Raw genomic sequence first — 19,830 nt, forward strand, 5'->3', positions numbered from 1 at the left:
AGCAAATGAGCACACAGAACAAAGCTTACTCATGAAAATACTTTTCTTAGACTCTATGTTAATGATTATAATTGTAACAAATCTCGCCTGTTAATCTGTTTCTTAAAACAATGTATCTTTTGCAGAAAAGCGTTGCCTGGAACACTTCTTCAGGTTTCCTTCTATTTAATCTTGTACTGAAGCTATCTCAGGATATAAGCCTTGGGAAAGGGTCCAGTGGAACTCTTACAACCTCCAGGTATTCTTCTTATCTATTATCAGCAGCCTTTGAAAAGTATATAATGTTCTGTGTAAAACAGTGAGGTGGGTACTCTTTTACCCCCTTCTGATATCTATGTCAGAAGCTTTCTCTGTCCTGTCACTTTAAATAAAACTTTGTTACACAAAGCTCTGATCGACTGAGATCTTGTCTTTTGGTCTCAGGGTAAAATTTTCTCCTTCAGAGACCATGGATACCTGCACCATTCACAGTAAGTTATCAACAACCCATCCCTAATGGCCTGCCTCAGGGATCCCTGCCCCCTGCCTGTTTTTGTTCAGTTGCTCAGCCACGTATGACTCTTTGTGAACCCATGGACTGCAGCATGCCAAGTTTCCCTGTCCTTCTCAATCTCCTGAGGCTTGCTCAAACTCATGTCCATTGAATCAGTGAGCATCCAACCATCTAATCCAGTGTCATCCCCTTCTCCTCCTGCCTTCAATCTTTCCCAGCATCAGGGTCTTTTCCAATGAGTCGGCTCTTTTCATCATGTGGTCAAAGTATTGGACCTTTGGCATCAGCCCTTCCAATGAATATTCAGGGTTGATTTCCTTTAGGATTGACTGGTTTGATCTCCTTGCAGTCTAAAGGACTCTCAAGAGTCTATCCAGCCCCACAGTTAGAAAGAATCAGTTCTTCAGCACCCAGCCTTCTTTATGGTTTAAGACTCACATCTATACACGACTACTGGAAAAACCATAGCTTTGACTATATGGACTTTTTCCAGCAAAGTGATGTCTCTACTTTTTAATACACTGTCTACGTTTGTCATAGCTTTTCTTCCAAGGAGTAAGCGTCTTTTAATTTCATAGCTGCAGTTACCATTTACAGTGATTTTGGAGCCCAAGAAAATAAAGTCTGTCACTGTTTCCATTGTTCCCTTATCTATTGGCCATGAAGTGATGGGACTGGATGCCGTGATCTTAGCTTTTTTGAATGTTGAGTTTTAAGTTTATTTTTTCACTCAACTCTTTCACTTTCATCAAGAGACTCTTTAATCCCTTTTCACTTTCTGCCATAAGGGTGGTGGCATCTGCATATCTGAGGTTATTGATATTTCTTCCAGAAATCTTGATTCCAGCTTGTGCTTCACCCAGCCTGGCATTTCACATGATGTGCTCTTCATATAAATTAAATAAACAGGGTGATAATATACAGCCTTGATGTCTCTTTTCCCAGTTTGGAACCAGTCCATTGTTCCATGTCCAGTTCTGTTTCTTCTTGACCTGCATACAGGTTTCTTAGGAGGCAGGTAAGGTGGTCTGGTATTCAGTTTTTCACAGTTTGTTATGATCTACACAGTCAAAGGTTTTATCATAGTCAATGAAGCAGAAGTTTTTCTGTAATTCTCTAGCTTTTTCTATGATCCAACAGATGTTAGCAATTTGATCTCTGGTTCCTCTGCCTTTTCTAAATCCAGCTTGAACATCTGGAAGTTCTCAGTTCACACACTATTAAAGCCTAGCTTGAAGTATTTTGAGTTATTACCTTGCTAGCATGTGAAATGGGTGCAATTGTGGGGTAGTTTGAACATTCTTTGGCATTGCCTTTCTTTGGGACTGGAATGAAAACTGACCTTTTCCAGTCCTGTCGCCACTGCTGAGTCTTCCAAATTTGCTGGCATATTGAGTGTAGCACTTTCACAGCATCATCTTTTAGGATTTGAAATAGCTCCACTGCAATTCCATCACCTCCACTAGCTTTGTTCATAGCGATGTCCCTAAGGCCCACTTGACTTTGCATACCAGAATGTCTGGCTCTAGGTGAGTGATCACACCATCATAGTTATTTGGATCACTAAGATCTTTTTTGTATGGTTCTGTGTATTCTTGCCATGTCTTCTTAGTATCTTCTGCTTCTGTTAGATCCATACTATTTTTGTCCTTTACTGTGCCCATCTTTGCATGAAATGTTCCCTTGGTATCTCTGATTTTCTTGAAGAGATTTCTGGTTTTTCCCATTTTATTATTTTCCTCTGTTTCCTTGCCTTGTTCATTTAGGAAGCCTTTTTTATCTCTCCTTGCTATTCTTTGGAACCCTGCATTCCAATGGGTATATCTTTCCTTTTCCCCTTTGCCTTTGGCTTCTTCTCTTTTCTCAGCTATTTGTAAGGCCTCTTCAGACAACCATTCTGCCTTTTGGCGTTTCTTTTTCTTGGGGATGGTTTAGATCACCACCTCCTGTACAATGTCACTCACCTCTGTCCATAGTTCTTTAGGCACTCTGTCTATCATATCTAATCCCTTAAATCTATTTCTCACTTCCACTTTATAATCATAAGGAATTTGATTTAGGTCATACCTGAATGGTCTAGGGGTTTTCCCTACTTTCTTCGATCTAAGTCTGAATTTTGCATTAAGGAGTTCATGATCTGTGCCACAGTTAGTTCCCGGTCATGTTTTTGCTGACTGTCTAGAGCTTTTCCATCTTTGGCTGTAAAGAATAAAATCAATCTGATTTAGATAATGACCATCTGGTGGTGTCTCTGTGTTGAGTCATCTCTTGTGTTGTTGGAAGAGGGTGTTTGCTATGACCAGTGCGTTTTTTTGCCAAAACTCTGTTAGCCTTTGCCCTGCTTCATTTTGTACTCCATGGCCAAATTTGCCTGTTACGCCAGTTATCTCTTAACTTCCTACTTTTGCATTCCAGTACTCTATGATGAAAATGACATCTTTTTTTTTTTTTTTTTTTTTTTTGGTGTTAGTTCTAGAAAGTTGTGTAGGTCTTCATAGAACCATTCAACTTCAGCTTCTTCGGCATTCATGACTGAGGCATAGACTTGGATTACTTTGATATTGACTGATTTGCCTTGGAAATGAAATGAGATCATTCTGTTGTTTTTGAAATTGCACCCAAGTAACTGCATCTCAGACTCTTTTGTTGACAATGAGGGCTACTCCATTTCTTATAAGGTATTCTTGCTCCCAGCAATAGATATAATGGTTATCTCAATTAAATTCACCTATTTTGGTCCATTTTAGTTCACTGATTCCTAAAATGGCAATGTTCACTTTTGCCATCTCTTGTTTGACCACTTCCAATTTACCTTGATTCATGGACCTAACATTCCAGGATCCTATGCAATATTTTTCTTTACAGCATTGGACTTTACTTTCACCACCAGACATCTTCACATTTTGGCACTGTTTCCACTTTGGCTCAGCGTCTTCATTTCTTCTGGAGCTGTTTCTCCACTCTTCTCCAGTAGCATATTGGGCACCTACTGACCTGGGGAGTTCATCTTTCAGTGTCATATCTTTTTGTCATTTCATACTGTTCATGGGGTTCTCAAAGCAAGAATGCTGAAGTGGTTTGCCATTCCCTTCTCCAGTGGACCACGTTTTGTCAGAACTCTCTACCATGACCCATCTGTCTACATGGCTGTCCTACATGGCCCAGCTCACAGTTTCATTGAGTCACACAAGGTTGTGATCCATATTATCAACTTGGTTAGTTTTCATTCATTGTGGCTTTCTCTGCCTGTGAGAGATTAAAACTTTCCCTCCCTAAGGTTGGCCATTTCAGGAGATATTTGCAAGATAAGGTCTTTACTTCCTCAACTCCTCTCCCTCTCTGTTCTATAAAAGAACTTAGTATCCAGACCCCCCACTCTCCCATGATGGTTATTCTTCTGGGTAAGGTGAAAGTATGAACAGGGGGCCAGTTGTAAATATCAAGCCTGAAGACTATCTATCTCCTGCTTCAATAAGAGGAGAAACAGCAAGGACAGAGGGAATAAAATTCCTACTTCTGTTGTATTAAGGGAGACCCCCTCCAGGGCCCCAAAAGTGGGCCCTTGTCTCACCAGAAAATAATTGTCTGAGGAGAAATGTGCTGATAGAAGGAAGAGACTTTATTGCAATTGGCACCCAGGTGGAGAGCAGCAGGGTAAGGGAACCCAGGAGAACTGTTCTGCCACGTGGCTTGCAGTTTGGGGTTTATGGAGATGGGATCCATCTCCAGGTTGTCTTTGGCCAATCATCCTGACTCAAGAGTCCTTCCTGGTGATGCATACATTGCTCAGCCAAGACAGATGCCAGCAACAAAGATTCTAGGAAGTGGTCAGACATGTGGTGTCTCCTTCTGACTTTTCCCCAACTCCTCCAGTTGGTGGTGGCTTATTAGTTCCATGTTCCTTACCAGGACCTCCTGTCAAAAAACAGTCCATGCAAGTGGTTACTATGGTGCCTGGCCAGGGTGGGCGGTTTCAGTCACCGTGCTTCCCCTAACAACTCCCCCCTGAGAGACTTCAAACTCAAGATACTTCTTGGTAATTGGGGCAGAGGTCTCTTTCTTCTGTAACTTTTTCCTGCTGTGCATGGGCGTAGACCTGCCCAGCAGAGCAGAAGTCTCTCTCTACCTGATCTAAGTTGAGGCGTTCTGTATCTGAAACCCTTGTAGTAACATCACTTTGGTTTGGAACTGTTGGAACCTGTTGGGAGATAAACTTTGTAAGGAGTTGGAGTATACAGGGGCCCAATAGGAGTCCTAATAAGATAGTTATCGCTGGACCCAGAAATGGCAGGAGCCAAGAAGGGAAAGAACTAGAACTGCATACACCTGTTGAGCTCATATCCAAGATCTCTGTGGCCTGTTCCAAAAGCCCCTTGATATCTTCTTCGACCCGCCCAGACTGGTTATAATAAAAACAGCATTCTTCCTTTAGATAGAGACAAGTGCCACTCTGCCCTGCAGTCAGTAGATCTAGAGTCCAAAGATTTTGTAGGACCATTGTGGCTAGGGACTCTAACCAGGATTGTAGATGTTGGAGGGTCCTTGTAGCTTTTTCTATGGACACAGCAGTGTTGGTAGAAAGCTGCTGAAATTTATATAGAGCAGTTCCCTCAGTGGCAGCTCCTGTCAAACCAGAAGTCAGCCCTAATGCCAAAAAAGGGGGCTAAGTACCACTGCATGACATAACCTCTAGTGGGTAATAGTGGTGGAGGCAAGGAGGTATTATTCCAGGCCAGATCTATGTACAGCATGACACACCCTAGAGGGCAAGCTCCTGTCCAAAAAGGTGGCAGGGATCAACAAGCTTTATCCCCACATATGAAGTAGACACCATGACTGGGTTTAAGCTGGGCAACAAAACAACCTTACCAAAGGGGGACAGGGTTTCCATCTGCCTTACAACTGGAACAAGGGCCGTCCTTTAGCAGCTGGGAGGAGACTGTCACAACACTTGCTGCAAAACCACAGCAGTGAGGGCATTTAGGAAGGGGTTCAAGTGTTGTGAGGCATCCTGGGATCTGTCCTCGAGCTAGAGAGTATTTTGTTTAGGTTCCCACCATAGGGTTATGTTTTCAGCGGTGGGGACCCCTACAAGGGAACAACAGGGGTCAGAGTTACCTGTCTGATTTAGAAATTAGAATGATCAGGTGTGGTTTTTTGTTGTCCAGAACAAAACATGGTTTTTTGAGACTGGTTAATGGCAACTGAGGAGAGCCTCATGCTCATGGATAGGTATAGTGTGTCAGTTCTGCCAGAACTTCTAATCCCCAGGCTTTGGGCTAAATCATAATACCCTAGAGCAATTCCTAGATCCCAGTTTTCTCCATCAGCTCTGACACTGAAGGTTACCCCACATTGTGAGTTGTCCAGATTTCCCACAGACACCCCTGTTGGGGAGTCACTTTTGAGACAGACAGGGAAGGTCACTTGGGGAATGTTAGTCAAGAGGGAAATTAAGGGCCTGAGTGGGATTGCAGATGTTATCATGGGAGTAAATAAAGACAGCTGTTGCTGATACCAAGGCATGAAGTTTTTCTCCCCTTTTACCCAAAAGGCCATGCCATGACCAGATGAGGTACACTGGGTGACAGCATGTAGCTGGGCTGGAATGGTGGGCCAATGATACCCTGGGATAGGTTGGACATATCCCCAACTTCTGCTGCTAATGCAGATTCAGCAAGGGGCGGTTACACTGAGTTAAGCAGCAGTGTGGTTTTCAAGCGTATATGCATCATTAAGGGAGAAGTTAATAGCTGTGCAGGAAGGCATGATAAGAAAGAGGAGAAACATCATAAGATGCATTGACTTACATGAGGGAGATTTGATGGTGTTCCACCTGAACAGCAGTCTTCAACAGGTTCACAGGAATAGTTGTCCTCTGCTTTTGGAGTCTCAGTCCCCATCTCTCCCTCCTGTAAGGCCATAGGGTTTTATTCTAGAATTGTGGACCCAGGCAGATAGACCCTTCACTTTTACAGCAGTTGAGGTTACTAGGACAACTTGATATGGCCCTGTCCAATTCTCAGACATCTGGCTTGGACTCCCTTTCTCTTGCCAGGTCTTTACTAATACTTGGTCCCCCAGCTCTACTTGGGTTTTTTTTTTTAAGTCCTCCTGTGGCCTAGGAAGACCTTTCTCCATATCTCAGTTCTTGTTGAAACCTTCCCAGGTCAATTGTATGTCTTAGGAGTTCATTGGTGTCCTCATTAAAAAAAAAAAAAAAATCAGAAGTTAAGAATGGACGTCTATACATCATTTTATAAGGGCTTAGTAGTGGCCATTTAGGGGCTGCCTGTACCCTCATGAGGGCTATGGGTAGCATATGGGTCCATTTATTATGTGTTTCTTGACATAATGCAGCCATAGCCCTTTTAAGAGTCTGGTTGGCTCTCTTCACCTTCCCTGAGAGGAGGGCATGGCAACCCACTCCAGTATTCTTGCCTGGAGAATCCCTATGGACAGAGGAGCCTGTCACAAAGAGCTGGACATGACTGAGTGACTAAGCACAGCATACCTTTCCTGAGGCTTGAGGCTGCCATGATGTGTGGATGTGATATTTCATTCCTAAGCATATGGCCAGGTTCTGGGATATCATGGCTGTAAATGAGGGCCCATTGTCCCTCTGAAGTGATCAAGGCAGCCCAAAGGTAGGCACTATCTCCTTTAGCAGAGCTTTACAGACTTCTGTAGCTCTCTATGTCCTGGTAGGGAATGCTTCAATCCATCCTGTGAATGTGTCATTAAAGACTAGCAAATAAGAGAACCTATGACCTAAATCATACCCCTTACAATAATACAGAGGAAATGACAAATATATTCAAGGGATTCGATCTGATAGAGTGTCAGAAGAACTATGGATGGAGGTTAGTGACATTGTAGAGGAAGCAGTGATCAAGACCATCCCCAAGAAAAAGAAATGCAAAAAAGGCAAAATGGTGGTCTGAGGAGGCCTTATAAATAGCTGAGAAAATAAGAGAAGTGAAAGGCAAAGGAGAAAAGGAAAGATATACCCATTGGAATGCAGAGTTCCAAAGAATAGCAAGGAGAAAGAAGAAAGCCTTCCTCAGTGATCAGTGCAAAGAAATAGAGAAAAACAATAGAATGGGAAATACTAGAGATCTCTTCAAGAAAATTAGAGATACCAAGGGAACATATCTTGCAAAGATGGGCACAATTATGGATCTAACAGAAGCAGAAGATACTAAGATATGGCAAGAATTATATAAGAAGAACTATACAAAAAAAGATCTTCAAGACCCAGATAATCATGATGGTGTGATCACTTACCTAGAGCCAGACATCCTGAAATGCGAAGTCAAGTGGACCTTTGGAAGGAAGCATCACTATGAACAAAGCTAGTGGAGGTGATGGAATTCCAGTTGAGCTATTTCAAATCCTAAAGATGATGTTGTCAAACTGTTGTACTCAATATGCCAGCAAATTTGGAAAACTCAGCAGTGGCCACAAGACTGGAAGAGATCGGTTTTCATTTCAATCCCAAAGAAAGGTAATGCCAAAGAATGCTCAAACTACTGCACAATTGCACTCATCTCACATGCTAGCAAAGTAATGCTCAAAATTCTCCAAACCAGGCTTCAACAGTACATGAACCATGAACTTCCAGATGTTCAAGCTGGATTTAGAAAAGGCAGAGGAACCAGAGATCAAATTGCTGACATCCTTTGGATCATTGAAAAAGCAAGAGAGTTCCATAAAAACATCTACTTCTGCTTTATTGACTATGCCAAAGTCTTTGACTGTGTAGATCACAACAAACTATGGAAAATTCTTCAAGAGATGGGAATACCAGACTGCCTGACCTGGCTCCTAAGAAATCAGCATGCAGGTCAAGAAGCAACAGTTAGAACTGAACATGGAACAACAGATGGGTTCCAAATAGGGAAAGGACTATGTAAAGGCTGTATGTTGTTACCCTGCTTATTTAACTTATATGTAGGGTACATCATGCGAAATGTCTGGCTGGATGAAACACAAGCTGGAATCAAGATCGCCAGGAGAAATATCAATAACCTCAGATATGCAGATGACACCACACTTATGGCAGAAAGCAACAAAGAACTAAAGAGCCTCTTGATGAAAATAAAAGAGGACAGTGAACATGTTGTCTTAAAACTCAACATTCAGAAAACTAAGATCATGGCATCTGGTTCCATCACTTCACAGCAAATAGATGCTGAAACAGTGGAAACAGTGACTTTATTTTGGGGGGCTCCAAAATCACTGCAGAGGGTGACTGCAGCCATGAAGTTAAAAGATGCTTGCTCCTTGGAATAAAAGTTATGACCAACCTAGACAGCATATTAAAAAGCAGAGACATTACTTTGCCAACAAAGGTCTGTCTAGCCAAAGTTATGGTTTTTCCAGTAGTCATGTATGGATGTGAGAGTTGGACTATAAAGAAAGCTGAGTGCCGAAGAATTGAGGCTTTTGAACTGTGGTGTTGAAGAAAACTCTTGAGAGTCCCTTGGACAGCAAGGAGATCCAACCAGACCATCCTAAAGCAAATCAGTCCTGAATATTCATTGGAAGGACTGATGCTGACGCTAACTCTCCAATACTTTGGCCACATGATGTGAAGAACTTAGTTGTTTGAAAAGACCCTGATGCTGGGAAAGATTGAAAGTGGGAGCAGAAGAGGACAACAGAGGATGAGATGGTTGGATGGCATCACCTAATCTACAGACACGAGTTTGAGTAAACTCCAGGAACTGGTGATGGACAGGGAGGTCTGGCGTGCTGCAATCCATGGGGTCACAAAGAGTCGGAGATGACTGAGTGACTGAAGTGAACTGAACAGGCAGATGGGATTCGTTTCCAGGTTATCTTTGGCCAAGCATTCTGATTCAGAGTCCTTCCTGGTTGCACTCTCATTGCTCAGCCAAGATGATGGCAGCGACAACGATTCTGGGAGGTAGTCCTACACATGGTGTCTCCTTTTGTCGTTTCCCAAACTCTTCCCGTTGGTGGTGACTTCTTAGTTCCATGTTCTTTACCAGGATCTCCGGTCATAAAACAACTCATGAAAATTGTTGCTATGGTGCCTGGCCAGGGTTGGCAGTTTCGATCAGTGTGCTTCCCCTAACACTTCTAAAGGCAAATCAATGGGTCTTCACAGTCTTAATTGATAAAATCCAGAGTCCTCAATTTCCCAATTTTCTCCAGAAGCCCATTTCTCTTCTCCTGTTTTCTGACACACGCCTGAAACTGTAGTTCTGTGAGTCTTTTGAGAAACTGCTAGTGAAACCAGCGGTGGAATCCCCCAAGGATACCCCAGGCTCATGTCTGTGCTCGCCAAGGTGGCAGAGCACTCTGAATCAGTCATTATCTGCTCATTATTTTCTCTTCCTAATCCTCAACCCGTCTTTTGAGGCACAGCGGAGTATTTGCACTTTAAATCCTCCTCCAAAATACGCTCAAGGTCAAATTCCATAGAGGGTGGTTAAGGTAGGGCTCCAAGAGAGGAGTGGAAGGGTGTGGAGGAGGGCATCTCAGGCAGAGAAAAGACAAAACATTGTTATAAATAATTGTACTGTCTTATAATACTTAGTAATTACTGATTCAAGGCGTGTTGGAGCCATTGTTAACGCTCTTTCCCAAGAGGTTTTGATTCTGGAGGAGAGAATAGCGGGGGTTTAGCGGGGACTTTCCCAACTCCGAAAGGTAACAGAGGCAGCGGAAGGGGTACGCTGGAAGCCGCAACAGCATGGAGTTGCCAATCTGCGAAGTCCCAGTTGCTTAAGGTGCCAGCGAGCGGGCGTGGACGCAAATCCTGTTTGCCCAAGGCAACGTCTTGAGACCTCGGTGTCCAATCAGTACGAGAGTAAATAACCGACGCGGGGCAGGGTGTAAGGCGCCCCTCAGGTTCCCGGTGCCGCCCCAGAGGGCTCAGCCCGCCTCGGCCACGCCCTCGAGGCGTTTCCGGGCGTCCGGGCCGGTTAGCCACCCGATTGGCCGGGAGGCCGGAAACCCGGCCCCGGGCGCCACGTGTACTAGGGGCCTGCCGGAAGGCGAAGGCCGGCGCTGACTCGGCGGGCGTGTGCGGCGCGGGCCTGGCCGGGGCTGCGTCGCCATGGAGCGGGACGGGGATCAGCTGTCCGCGCGGCCCACCCTCGAGACCGAGGGGCTGCGTTTCCTTCACGTCACGGGTGAGTGGGCGCGCGCGGCGGGCCGCGGGGCCGCGCCCTCATCGCCGCCTCGCCGCCATGTTCAGTGAGTAGTCCTCCACGGCGCTGTGGGCTGGGCCGGCCGAAGGCCAGACGCGGCCGGTACCAGCAGGCCTGGGCGGTGGGCCGAAGGCGCGCGCGGAGGCTCGCCCGGAGCCCGGCTTCCCTGGGCTTTGCTGTCAGCCCTTGTTTGCCCGACTCCTTTATCTCGCGCGACACAGGCGGTTCAAGCCCTTCCGGGTCGTGGTTACTGGACTCGCTGGGTCCTTGACGTTTGCCGCCAAGCCGCGCTCCCCTCACCACCGCGCCCTCGCGCACGCATCCAAACTCTGCCCTGTGTCAATCCCCCGCGGCTACCCCTTTCCGTACGTTGCCTGGATCCTTAAAGCCCTTCCCTTCCTGATTCGGACACACCCCGTCATCCTTCAAAACCCGGCTGACGTGCCCCGCCTGCCCCGGGCTTGCCCCTCCGATTCCCCAGAGGGCTGAGAAACACCTTCTCAGGGATCCCTGGATTGTACTTCTCGCTGTTTTAACTACCTTCTTAGGAAGTCTTCCGCTAGGAAAGCCCGGTGGAAGTGTCATTTTTAGTTTTTTGAAAACTGTGTTTTATTCTTTTCAGTGGGCTCCCTTTTGGCCACTTACGGCTGGTACATCGTTTTCAGCTGCATCCTTCTCTACGTGGTGTTTCAGAAGCTTTCCACCCGGTTGAGGGCCTTGAGGCAGAGGCACTTAGATCAAGCTGCCGCTGCTCTGGGTTAGTATGTGTGTGTTTGTGTGTATGAGCATGTGCGCGCGTGTACGCTCAGTTGTGTCCGAGTCTTTGGGGCCCATGGACTGCAGCCTGCCAAGCTCCTCTGTCCATGGAATTTTCCAGGGAAGAGGACTGAAGGCGTGGCTTTACCCGTACTTATTGTAGTATTTATAAGTTAGTCTATTGTTACGAGTAAGAGGTATCAGTCTAATCCGTGTGGGAGGTAAACTGAAGTTGATTTTGGTGAATTGCAGTAGTGTGTTTTTTTTAATTTCAGAGTTTTTTATGGGGTGAAAAACGTGCTTAATGATGTGTAGAACACCCTGTGCTTGCATCATTCTTCATTTACAGGAGAGATTAAAATGAAAACGTCACAGCTTCTGCATACTTACGGGTGTGCCTACTAACTCTCAGTTATCTCTAGAACCCTAGTGAGTGACAGGAAACTCAGCCTTAGTTCCTCACATCCACTGCATTTTGCTTTTCAAAACTTACTCATCAGACCTGATGGCAGATTTACACATGGCTGTTTAAAAAACTCATTCCCTCTAAAACAGCCTTTTAACTTGTTAGAAGTTACAGTTTCTGAGAACATATTCAAAAGAAATGTTCAGTATTTTGATAATAGTAGTATAATTCAATAAATGCTAATCGTCAGTGATCCGAGTCACCACAATTATGAAGCTGGGGAAGAAACAAACATCATAACATAAAAGTAGTCATTAGCAGAAGGACCTAAAAAATTACTTGACTCTCCTCTCCCATGAAACCCTGCGGTCCTTCCATTATCTCAGTATTTTTGATTGTTGGCTGTATATCCCAAAAAACAAAGTACAATTGTAAATCTTGCATAAGCTGCGGGATAATGTGACGTGGATGAGGTTAGAGAACAGCTTCAGTCACCTGGTACAGCCGTTGCTGTCACTGTGACCTGCTGACAGCTGAGGAGTGGCTTTATAATATAATGGGATGGGCATCTCAGAAGAGTTTGTTTTAAGGAAGCGTTGCACAAAGTAAACGTGCAGGGAAAGGTGTACTTTGTGTTGTACAATTTTGTTAGGAAAATTAGGTTTAAATAATCCACACATAATTTCTTTTTTTCTAAAAATAAAACAGCAATTTCAAATGTTGTTACAATTCACATTTCTGTAAAGTAGAACTATAGTTTCATTTTTAAAAGTAAAACTCTGTTCATCTCTGCCACCACACAAACCCACACCCACCCAGCCATACCTATTTTGTGTCCTGTTTTACGTGGATTCAGTTAAGTGACCTTTTTTCCATTGCTTTTTACTGTCTGTAGGTAATGGTGATCCCATATCCTTTGGATGGTGCTGGTGTGAACATAATAGTTCTAGTTTGTTTCTTTGTTTAGAAAATTAGTCACACTACTGTTTAGTTCCCCTTAGTGCTCCTTAAACACAGTGGTCTGCATAAAACAGAAAACTTGATTGTGTTTTTGTGTAATTTGCTTTGTTGTATAAACCAGATAAAAATAAATATCGGCGGTCATTTCTGTTAACGCTAGTTGGCAGAATTTTTCTTTTCTGTAGAAACAAGAATAAAATACCTAAATACCTTTCCCTTTTTCTAGTATATATCTAGACTAATTAGGTGATAGCTAATGATCAGAAAACTTTCTTTCCCTTGGTTATCTTCTAGAATTCTGGTCAGCCTAGAGGCTGGGAGTTAGGAGGTATCCTGGATGTGAAATCAAATTTCGCTGTGGCTGCCGCACCACTTATATTTGAATCATAGGGCCCAGGCCAGATTCTCTGAATTGGGATTGCTCAGAGAGCCCAGAAATCTGTTGTGAACAGAGATTTCTGATGCTATTAAGTATTTTAACAAGGACTCTGAACTGAGGCTATGTGATAGTCTCCTTCCCCTTTAGGCAGTAATTAAATATATGCAGAAGGATAGACTTACTCATGTTAAAAAAGGTTTTTGTATTGTTTGATTTCTGTATACTTCTAATAATATAGACCTCAAGAGTTTTCATTTTATATTTTACAAAGTGCTTTATTCCAATTTTTTTCTGCCTTTTCAGAACCTGATATTGTTGTTAAACGACAGGAGGCTTTAGCAGCTGCTCGTTTGAAAATGCAAGAAGAATTAAATGCACAAGTTGAAAAGCATAAAGAGAAATTAAGACAGGTATGTACTGGTTTTAGTTTGAATACATGATATTTGAGGTTTAGTTGGTAAAAGTGTGTATGTGTGTGTGCATGCACTCACATTATGGTGGGTACAGGGAACAGTTTTAGGCTGAATCATTTCCACTTAGCTAAGTATTGCTCAGCATGTTTTACTTGTGTAATTTCTTAATGTTTAGGGGTGAAATGCTCTTAAATAATTACTCTTAAATACTCTTGTATTTATGTTTTTACTTTTAAGTTGTTCCCTTATAGCAGTATTTTGCCCAGAAAACCGTGTGCTATGTGCAGGAGCCATACCACCAGACACAGAACACACATTCAGCATCTTGCTTCATGGTTGGTTTCAAGCTTTGCATCTCACAGGACCTGACTTGGTGGGGCCACTCTTCAGTGGATTAAAGAAGAGCCAGGGGAGGGTGGCAATGGACTCCGCCTAGGGTAGAGATGGAGAGCAGGAGATGGAATTCTGAAAGACTTTTGTTAGACACATGGTTTGGTTGTGGGAGTGATGGGCGGTTTTGGAGGTGATGGGGAGGAAGAACCAGGGGCTACTGTTGAGGTGACCTGAGCAGCCAGGTGGGTTGTGCTGCTCTTCACAGGCGTGAAGTCACACTTACTGTGTTGGCCCCAGTCTGTGTAACTGAAGCAACTAAGTGTAGGCTCCACTTTCTGGTTTTATTACAGATATTTCTGGGCCCCTCTTTATCCCCTTAGAAGGAAACCAGAGAAGTTGGTCTTCCTGCTGGTCTTACCTGTGTCTCTGGTATTTCCAGAAAGGAATGCCTTTCTGCCACCGCTGGTGGCTTTTGTTTTCTGCATGGTCACTTAGTACATGGTTGGTGTCCACATTGTGGCTGGAGCCCAGAGTGAAAGGACAGAGCAAAGTATTTTAGGTATTTTTCCAGAAATATTTTATCCATATATAAATGCATGCTTATATCATTTTTCCATAGAAATGGCAGCATAACACACATAGATGCTATTTTTAAGCAGTTTTATTTTTTGTTTGTTTCTAAAAAAAAACTTTAGAAAGTGTTTTAAAGTTTTTAAGAAATATTTAATTGTTTTGTTTCTAGAGCCCAAGAGTAAGTTAAGTTCCTGCTACCTGTCAAAATTAATGACTTGAGGGTCTGACTTTTTTGCGTTAGTAAAACAGCCTGATCATTTACCCAGTTTGCTGATGTAGCTGGGGGGAAAAGCTTTTAAAAGATTGTTTTTAAAAACTGTAATGTGAGCCTCCTAAAATTGGAGAAAGGATAGAAGCCTGTGTTGAGTTTTAAAGTTGTGGTTCTGTATTGTTTGTTCAGTCTCTCAGTCATGTGTCTGGCTCTTTGCGGCCCCATGGACTGCAGCACACCAGGCTTCCCTGTCCTTCACCATCTCTGGGAGTTTGCTCAAACTCATGTCTGTTGAGTTGGTGATGCCATCCAACCATCTCATCCTCTGTCGTCTGTTTCCTCCTACCTTCAGTCTTTCCCAGCATCAGAGTCTTTTCCAGCGAGTCAGTTTTTCACATCAGGTGGCCAAAGTATTGGAGCTTCAGCTTCAGCATCAGTCCTTCCAATGAATATTCAGGACTGATTACCTTTAGGATTGACTGGTTTGTTCTCCTTGCTGTCCACAGGACTCAGAAGAGTCTTCTCCAGCACCACAGTTTGAAAGCATCTATTCTTTGCTACTCAGCCATTTTTATTGTCCTACTCACATCCGTACATGACTGCTGGAAAAACCATAGCTTTGATTATGGACCTTTGTTGGCAAAGGAATCTCTCTGCTCTGAAATACACTGGCTAGGTTGGTCAAAGCTTTTCTTCCAGGGAGCAAGCATCTTTTCATTTCATGGCTACAGTCACCATCCACAGTGATTTCAGAGCCCACGAAAATACGGTCTATTACTGTTTCCATTGTTTTCCCATCTGTTTGCCATGAAGTGATGGGACTGGATGCCATGATCTTCATTTTTCAATGTTAAGTTTTAAGCCAGCTTTTTCACTGTCCTCTTTCACCTTCATCAAGAGGCTCTTGATGCTTTCTGCCATTAGGGTGGTGGTATCTGCATATATGGGGTTATTAATATTTCTCCCGGCAATCTTGATTCCAGCTTGTGCTTATTCAGCCTAGCATTTCCCATGATGTACTTTGCATAGAAATTAAATAAGCGGGGTGACGTATCTCCTTGATGTACTCCTTTCCCAGTTTTGGACCAGACCATTGTTTATGTCTGATTCTATCTTTCTTCTTGACCTGCATACAGGTTTTGCAGGACGCAAGTAAGGTGGTCTGGTATTCCCGTCTCTTTAAGAATTTTCCACAGTTTGTGATCTGCACAGTCACAGACTTTAGTGTAGTCAACATGGTTCTGTATACTTAAGAAAAGTAACAGTCTTCCTGTCTCATAGTTCAGTCAGCTCTCTTGGTATGTGGTCTCAGAATTTGTCACTGATGTACCATTCTGGTGTTTTCCATGTTGGCTATAAACATAAAACAGCTTTTAGATTAAGAAGCGGTTTCTTCCTTAACCTCCTGTACTTGCAGACAGTGAAGGCATGAAGGGACAGGCATTTGGGTTTAGCAGTGATGGACCCTGAACTGTTGAGAAATTTCTGGATATGTGCTTTCTAAGGCATCCTCTTGCATATCTTTGTGGCATTGCAGTTTAATTGGAACCAGAATGAACTGAAGCTTGGGTTTGGATTGCATCAGGAACTGAGAGAGTTAGTGACCTTTGTGCACACATGAATTGCAGTACCCAGTTGTTGTTCAAGGAGTGGGAAGCAGGGTGAAGACTTCAGGCGCTGTATTTCCCTCCTGTTCACTGCTCAAGGTTTCTCAGGTGCTCATTGTTGGACATAGTTTTCTACTGAGATTAGTTTTCTCTTATGCTCCCATAGTACCTTACTTACAGAGAATTCTCAAATTTGCTCTCATTGGTTCCTCACAGCCTTCCAAGTTGAAGGGTTAAGTGACTTTCCTCAGGTGACACAACCAAATAGCAGCAAAGCACACCTGCCAGCCACACTGACCCTTTTCAAGTCAGGGTTCTTCAACATGACCAGAAATGTCTAGTTTAAAAGAAGAATCTGTATTCTTTCTTCTGTGACACTTTTTGCTTTCCTTAATAGTATGGAAAAGCAAAGGATTCTGTATCTGAATTAAACTCACATACCACTAGATGACAGCTACTTTATTAACTGAAGAAAGTACAGGTGAAACTTTGAAGAACATTTAAATTACAGATTATCAAACGTATATTTTCTTTGAGAAAGATGACAGCTTATGAATTCATTTTGTATCATGTGTGATTCTTCCTCAGCTTGAAGAAGAAAAAAGGAGACAGAAGATTGAAATGTGGGATAGCATGCAAGAAGGAAAAAGTTATAAAGGAAATACAAGAAAGCCTCAGGTGATGTAGCCTTCAACCTAGTGGACTTTTGTTGAAGTAGGTGAAGATTCCTGGAGTAGAATGTCTTAACTAGATTCTTAAGCCTGTATATGTTCAAGCAGGAAGAAGACAGTCCTGGGCCTTCTACTTCATCAGTCATCCCAAAACGAAAATCTGACAGAAAGCCTTTGCGAGGAGGAGGTAAGTATGAAACATTAAAGCATTCTGAACAATAATTGGCTAAATTTACCTGAAACAGGATTCTCTTTTCTTGATTCATTGTCTATAAACTGAGACTAATTCCTAAGTATAGGTTATGAAGATTAAATAAAAGAAACAGATGTAAAACAGCCTTCAGCGGCTAGAAATGACCAGCCTGCTGAACCCTTTTGTTGCCCCTGGGCCTCCAGCAAGGACGTGGGTGCATGTCCTGTTTCCAGGAGGCCTCTGACCTCCTTGGCCTCAGAAAAGTTAGCATTTGATAAGCAGTGAAAAAGGAGGTCACTCGAGGCTCTCAGGAAATAATTGGGATGGTTGCAGTTGTATTTTAGTGTTTTTCACTTGATCCCACAGTCCTGTAAGGGGTAAGTTAAGTGAGGTAAGGAATAGTTTGCCTGTTTTGCATATGAGTGGGTCAAGGGGCCTAGGACACGGGTTTTGGCCTTTCCAGCCAGAGCTGCCTTGTTTCTTACAAATAACTCCTTCAAGGAGGCATGAACAGATAGATATTCATTAAGAGACCTTCTGTGTGCAGTACCCCCAAGCACTCTAGGTGGTACCATAGCAGTGTGTACCATCCCATCCTTGAGGACTTTCACATACTTTTGGGAAGATGGGACTCCCACACAACTGAAAATAAATAACCCTTTGTGATCTGCCAGGAGTTCCTCCTCCATCTGGAGAGAGGGGAGGGCAAAAGCATTAGAATGCTTTGGGAAGGAACCAGTTCTAGGCTGAAGATACTTTTTTCTATCTGGGAAGAGGGGTTTTCTCTGGCTAGGTGCCACAGAGGCAGAGGTGTGGCCAACCTCTTAGAGGACTGAGGGGAGTCTGTGAAGCCTGTGAGCTCTGTGAAGCTGGGACACAAGGTGGGCTGCCCTTAAAGGCTGGGTTCTGATCCCTTCCTTTGTGTTAGGAACTCAGAGCTGGCTTGTATAGGGGAGTGGTGTGTCTGAAAAGAAAATGCTTTTTTAAGTCTTTTTCTTGCTCCAGCAAGAAATAATTTTCTAAGGCCATTATGCAGAGCAATGAGTGGTAGTATTCAGGAGATGATTGTAGAAAATGGAATGTATGGTGTGCTGTGTGCATGCCTCTAGCATTGCTAGCAATCCAGAGCTGGGGGCTTCGAATGGCATGTCTTTATAGGCCTTAAAGAAACTGAGGCACAGGGAGTTGGTGACCAAAGATTCTACAGTAAGGAACAAAACCACCTCATTTAAGGTCTTGCTGACTCTAGAGCCTGAGCAGAATGGTTGCCAAATGTCTATTAACTTTAGCAAGTTAGTGAGTGGGCAAGGATGAGTGTGGGGGCTGGGGCATGTGGATTTCCCAGTTCTGACTGGTGAAAGCAACAGCAAGTTCCATTCTGTTTTGATTTTTATAATTTATTTTCTGTAGCTTGAGCAGTTCTTACTTGAATGTATTCGTTTTATTAAGGACTACAGTTAGAAACCTTTATATACTTAAATTTAGCCATCTAGAGAGGCTTTGGGGGCAAATTTTTTGTGTATTTGGTGGAGATTTTCATGTTTTGATAGTTAAAACAGAAGCTGAATGGCTTGTTTTACTCAAGTCAGTTCAGACTGCAGTCACATAGAAAGTCAGATAAGTATATACAATGCAATATAATGCAGTCACATTATAAAGTTTTTTTTGTCATGTGGTTGCTTAAAGTTTTCTGAAAATGTTCATGAGAGTAGGATTGTATCTTTGCAGTGCTTTGCATACCAGGCTTACGGTCCTCTGTTTGATGCAAAATGTTTCCAACACTGTTTTGCTTCCTTTCTCTCATCACAGGTTACAATCCTTTGTCTGGTGAAGGTGGTGGAACCTGTTCCTGGAGACCTGGACGCAGAGGACCCTCATCTGGTGGATGAGGCTAAGAATCTTGTTAGTGTCACTTTTGACATTAGCAAGATGAATCCTTAACCCTCAATTGTCTTACGCACGCTTTTCACAGTGATTAGCCAGGGGGAGCGGCTTTCTTTCTGTTCTTAACTACACTGATGACTTCAAGGATTGAAGGCAGCATAGGGTGTGGACATGGCCACTAGGCAGTAATTGCGGTTAGTCACACTGCACTGAAGCCAGTGACTGTTCATTGATTTTACAGGTCTTTGTTAGTTGGTAGCTAAGGGCTTCCAGGTGATTGGTGATCTTGGTAAAAGAGACCTGGCAATGATCCTTCAAGTTAAGAGGTCCTGGCTAGTAGGACAGTCTCTGTGACAGCTTGCGTTGAATGATGTCTTCCTTGTAAATGGTGAGCCCACCAGCAAGGATTACTGATGCAGACAGTTGATGGGGTTGTTCTGTAAATTTATATGTACAGAACTGTTTAAAAAAAGACTATAAATATTAAAAAAAAAAAAAAACAAAAACATTTTCAGTATCTTTATTAAATTTAAAGAAATGTCTTTATGCACTTGAATTTGTCTAACATAATACAGCTTTTTATCATTCATAACCTCCCATTAATAAAATTTACTTTCTCTTCTCATTATTGCTCACCTCAGTGAGCATGAAAAGTGGGACAGCTGCAGTGGTTTTCAGAGCTGGAGGGCTCCTGGGGGTTTATCCACAAAACCGGACACTTGGAGTTGAGTTTCTGCATTAATAGGGCAAAGAAACATCTTGCCTGT

General features: G+C 43.2%; 1 protein-coding gene and 1 long non-coding RNA gene across 3 annotated transcripts; one reads left to right on the top strand and one right to left on the bottom strand.

Annotated features, from left to right (window-relative positions):
- Positions 1–4,100: 4,100 nt before the first annotated feature.
- LOC129634040 (uncharacterized) lies at positions 4,101–10,363 on the bottom strand. Its single transcript, XR_008705385.1, has 3 exons — positions 7,781–10,363; positions 6,304–6,405; positions 4,101–4,408 (listed from the first exon to the last, which is right to left on the bottom strand). It is a non-coding gene; the product is annotated as an uncharacterized LOC129634040 (long non-coding RNA).
- A 95-nt stretch (positions 10,364–10,458) lies between these two features.
- SELENOS (selenoprotein S) lies at positions 10,459–19,569 on the top strand. 2 transcript variants are annotated; one of them, XM_055556003.1, is made up of 6 exons: positions 10,459–10,659; positions 11,300–11,434; positions 13,482–13,588; positions 16,904–16,993; positions 17,092–17,173; positions 18,989–19,569. In XM_055556003.1, the coding sequence occupies exons 1-6, from the start codon at positions 10,584–10,586 to the stop codon at positions 19,066–19,068; spliced, it is 570 nt and encodes a 189-aa protein (XP_055411978.1). In that variant the 5' UTR covers positions 10,459–10,583; the 3' UTR covers positions 19,069–19,569. The 2 variants fall into 2 exon arrangements, with proteins under 2 accessions (XP_055411978.1, XP_055411979.1); XM_055556004.1 differs by having other exon boundaries at positions 10,463–10,659; positions 17,095–17,173.
- Positions 19,570–19,830: the final 261 nt, after the last annotated feature.

The sequence above is a fragment of the Bubalus kerabau genome, chromosome 19, assembly GCF_029407905.1.
Source record: "Bubalus kerabau isolate K-KA32 ecotype Philippines breed swamp buffalo chromosome 19, PCC_UOA_SB_1v2, whole genome shotgun sequence".
NCBI classification, from domain to species: domain Eukaryota; kingdom Metazoa; phylum Chordata; class Mammalia; order Artiodactyla; family Bovidae; genus Bubalus; species Bubalus kerabau.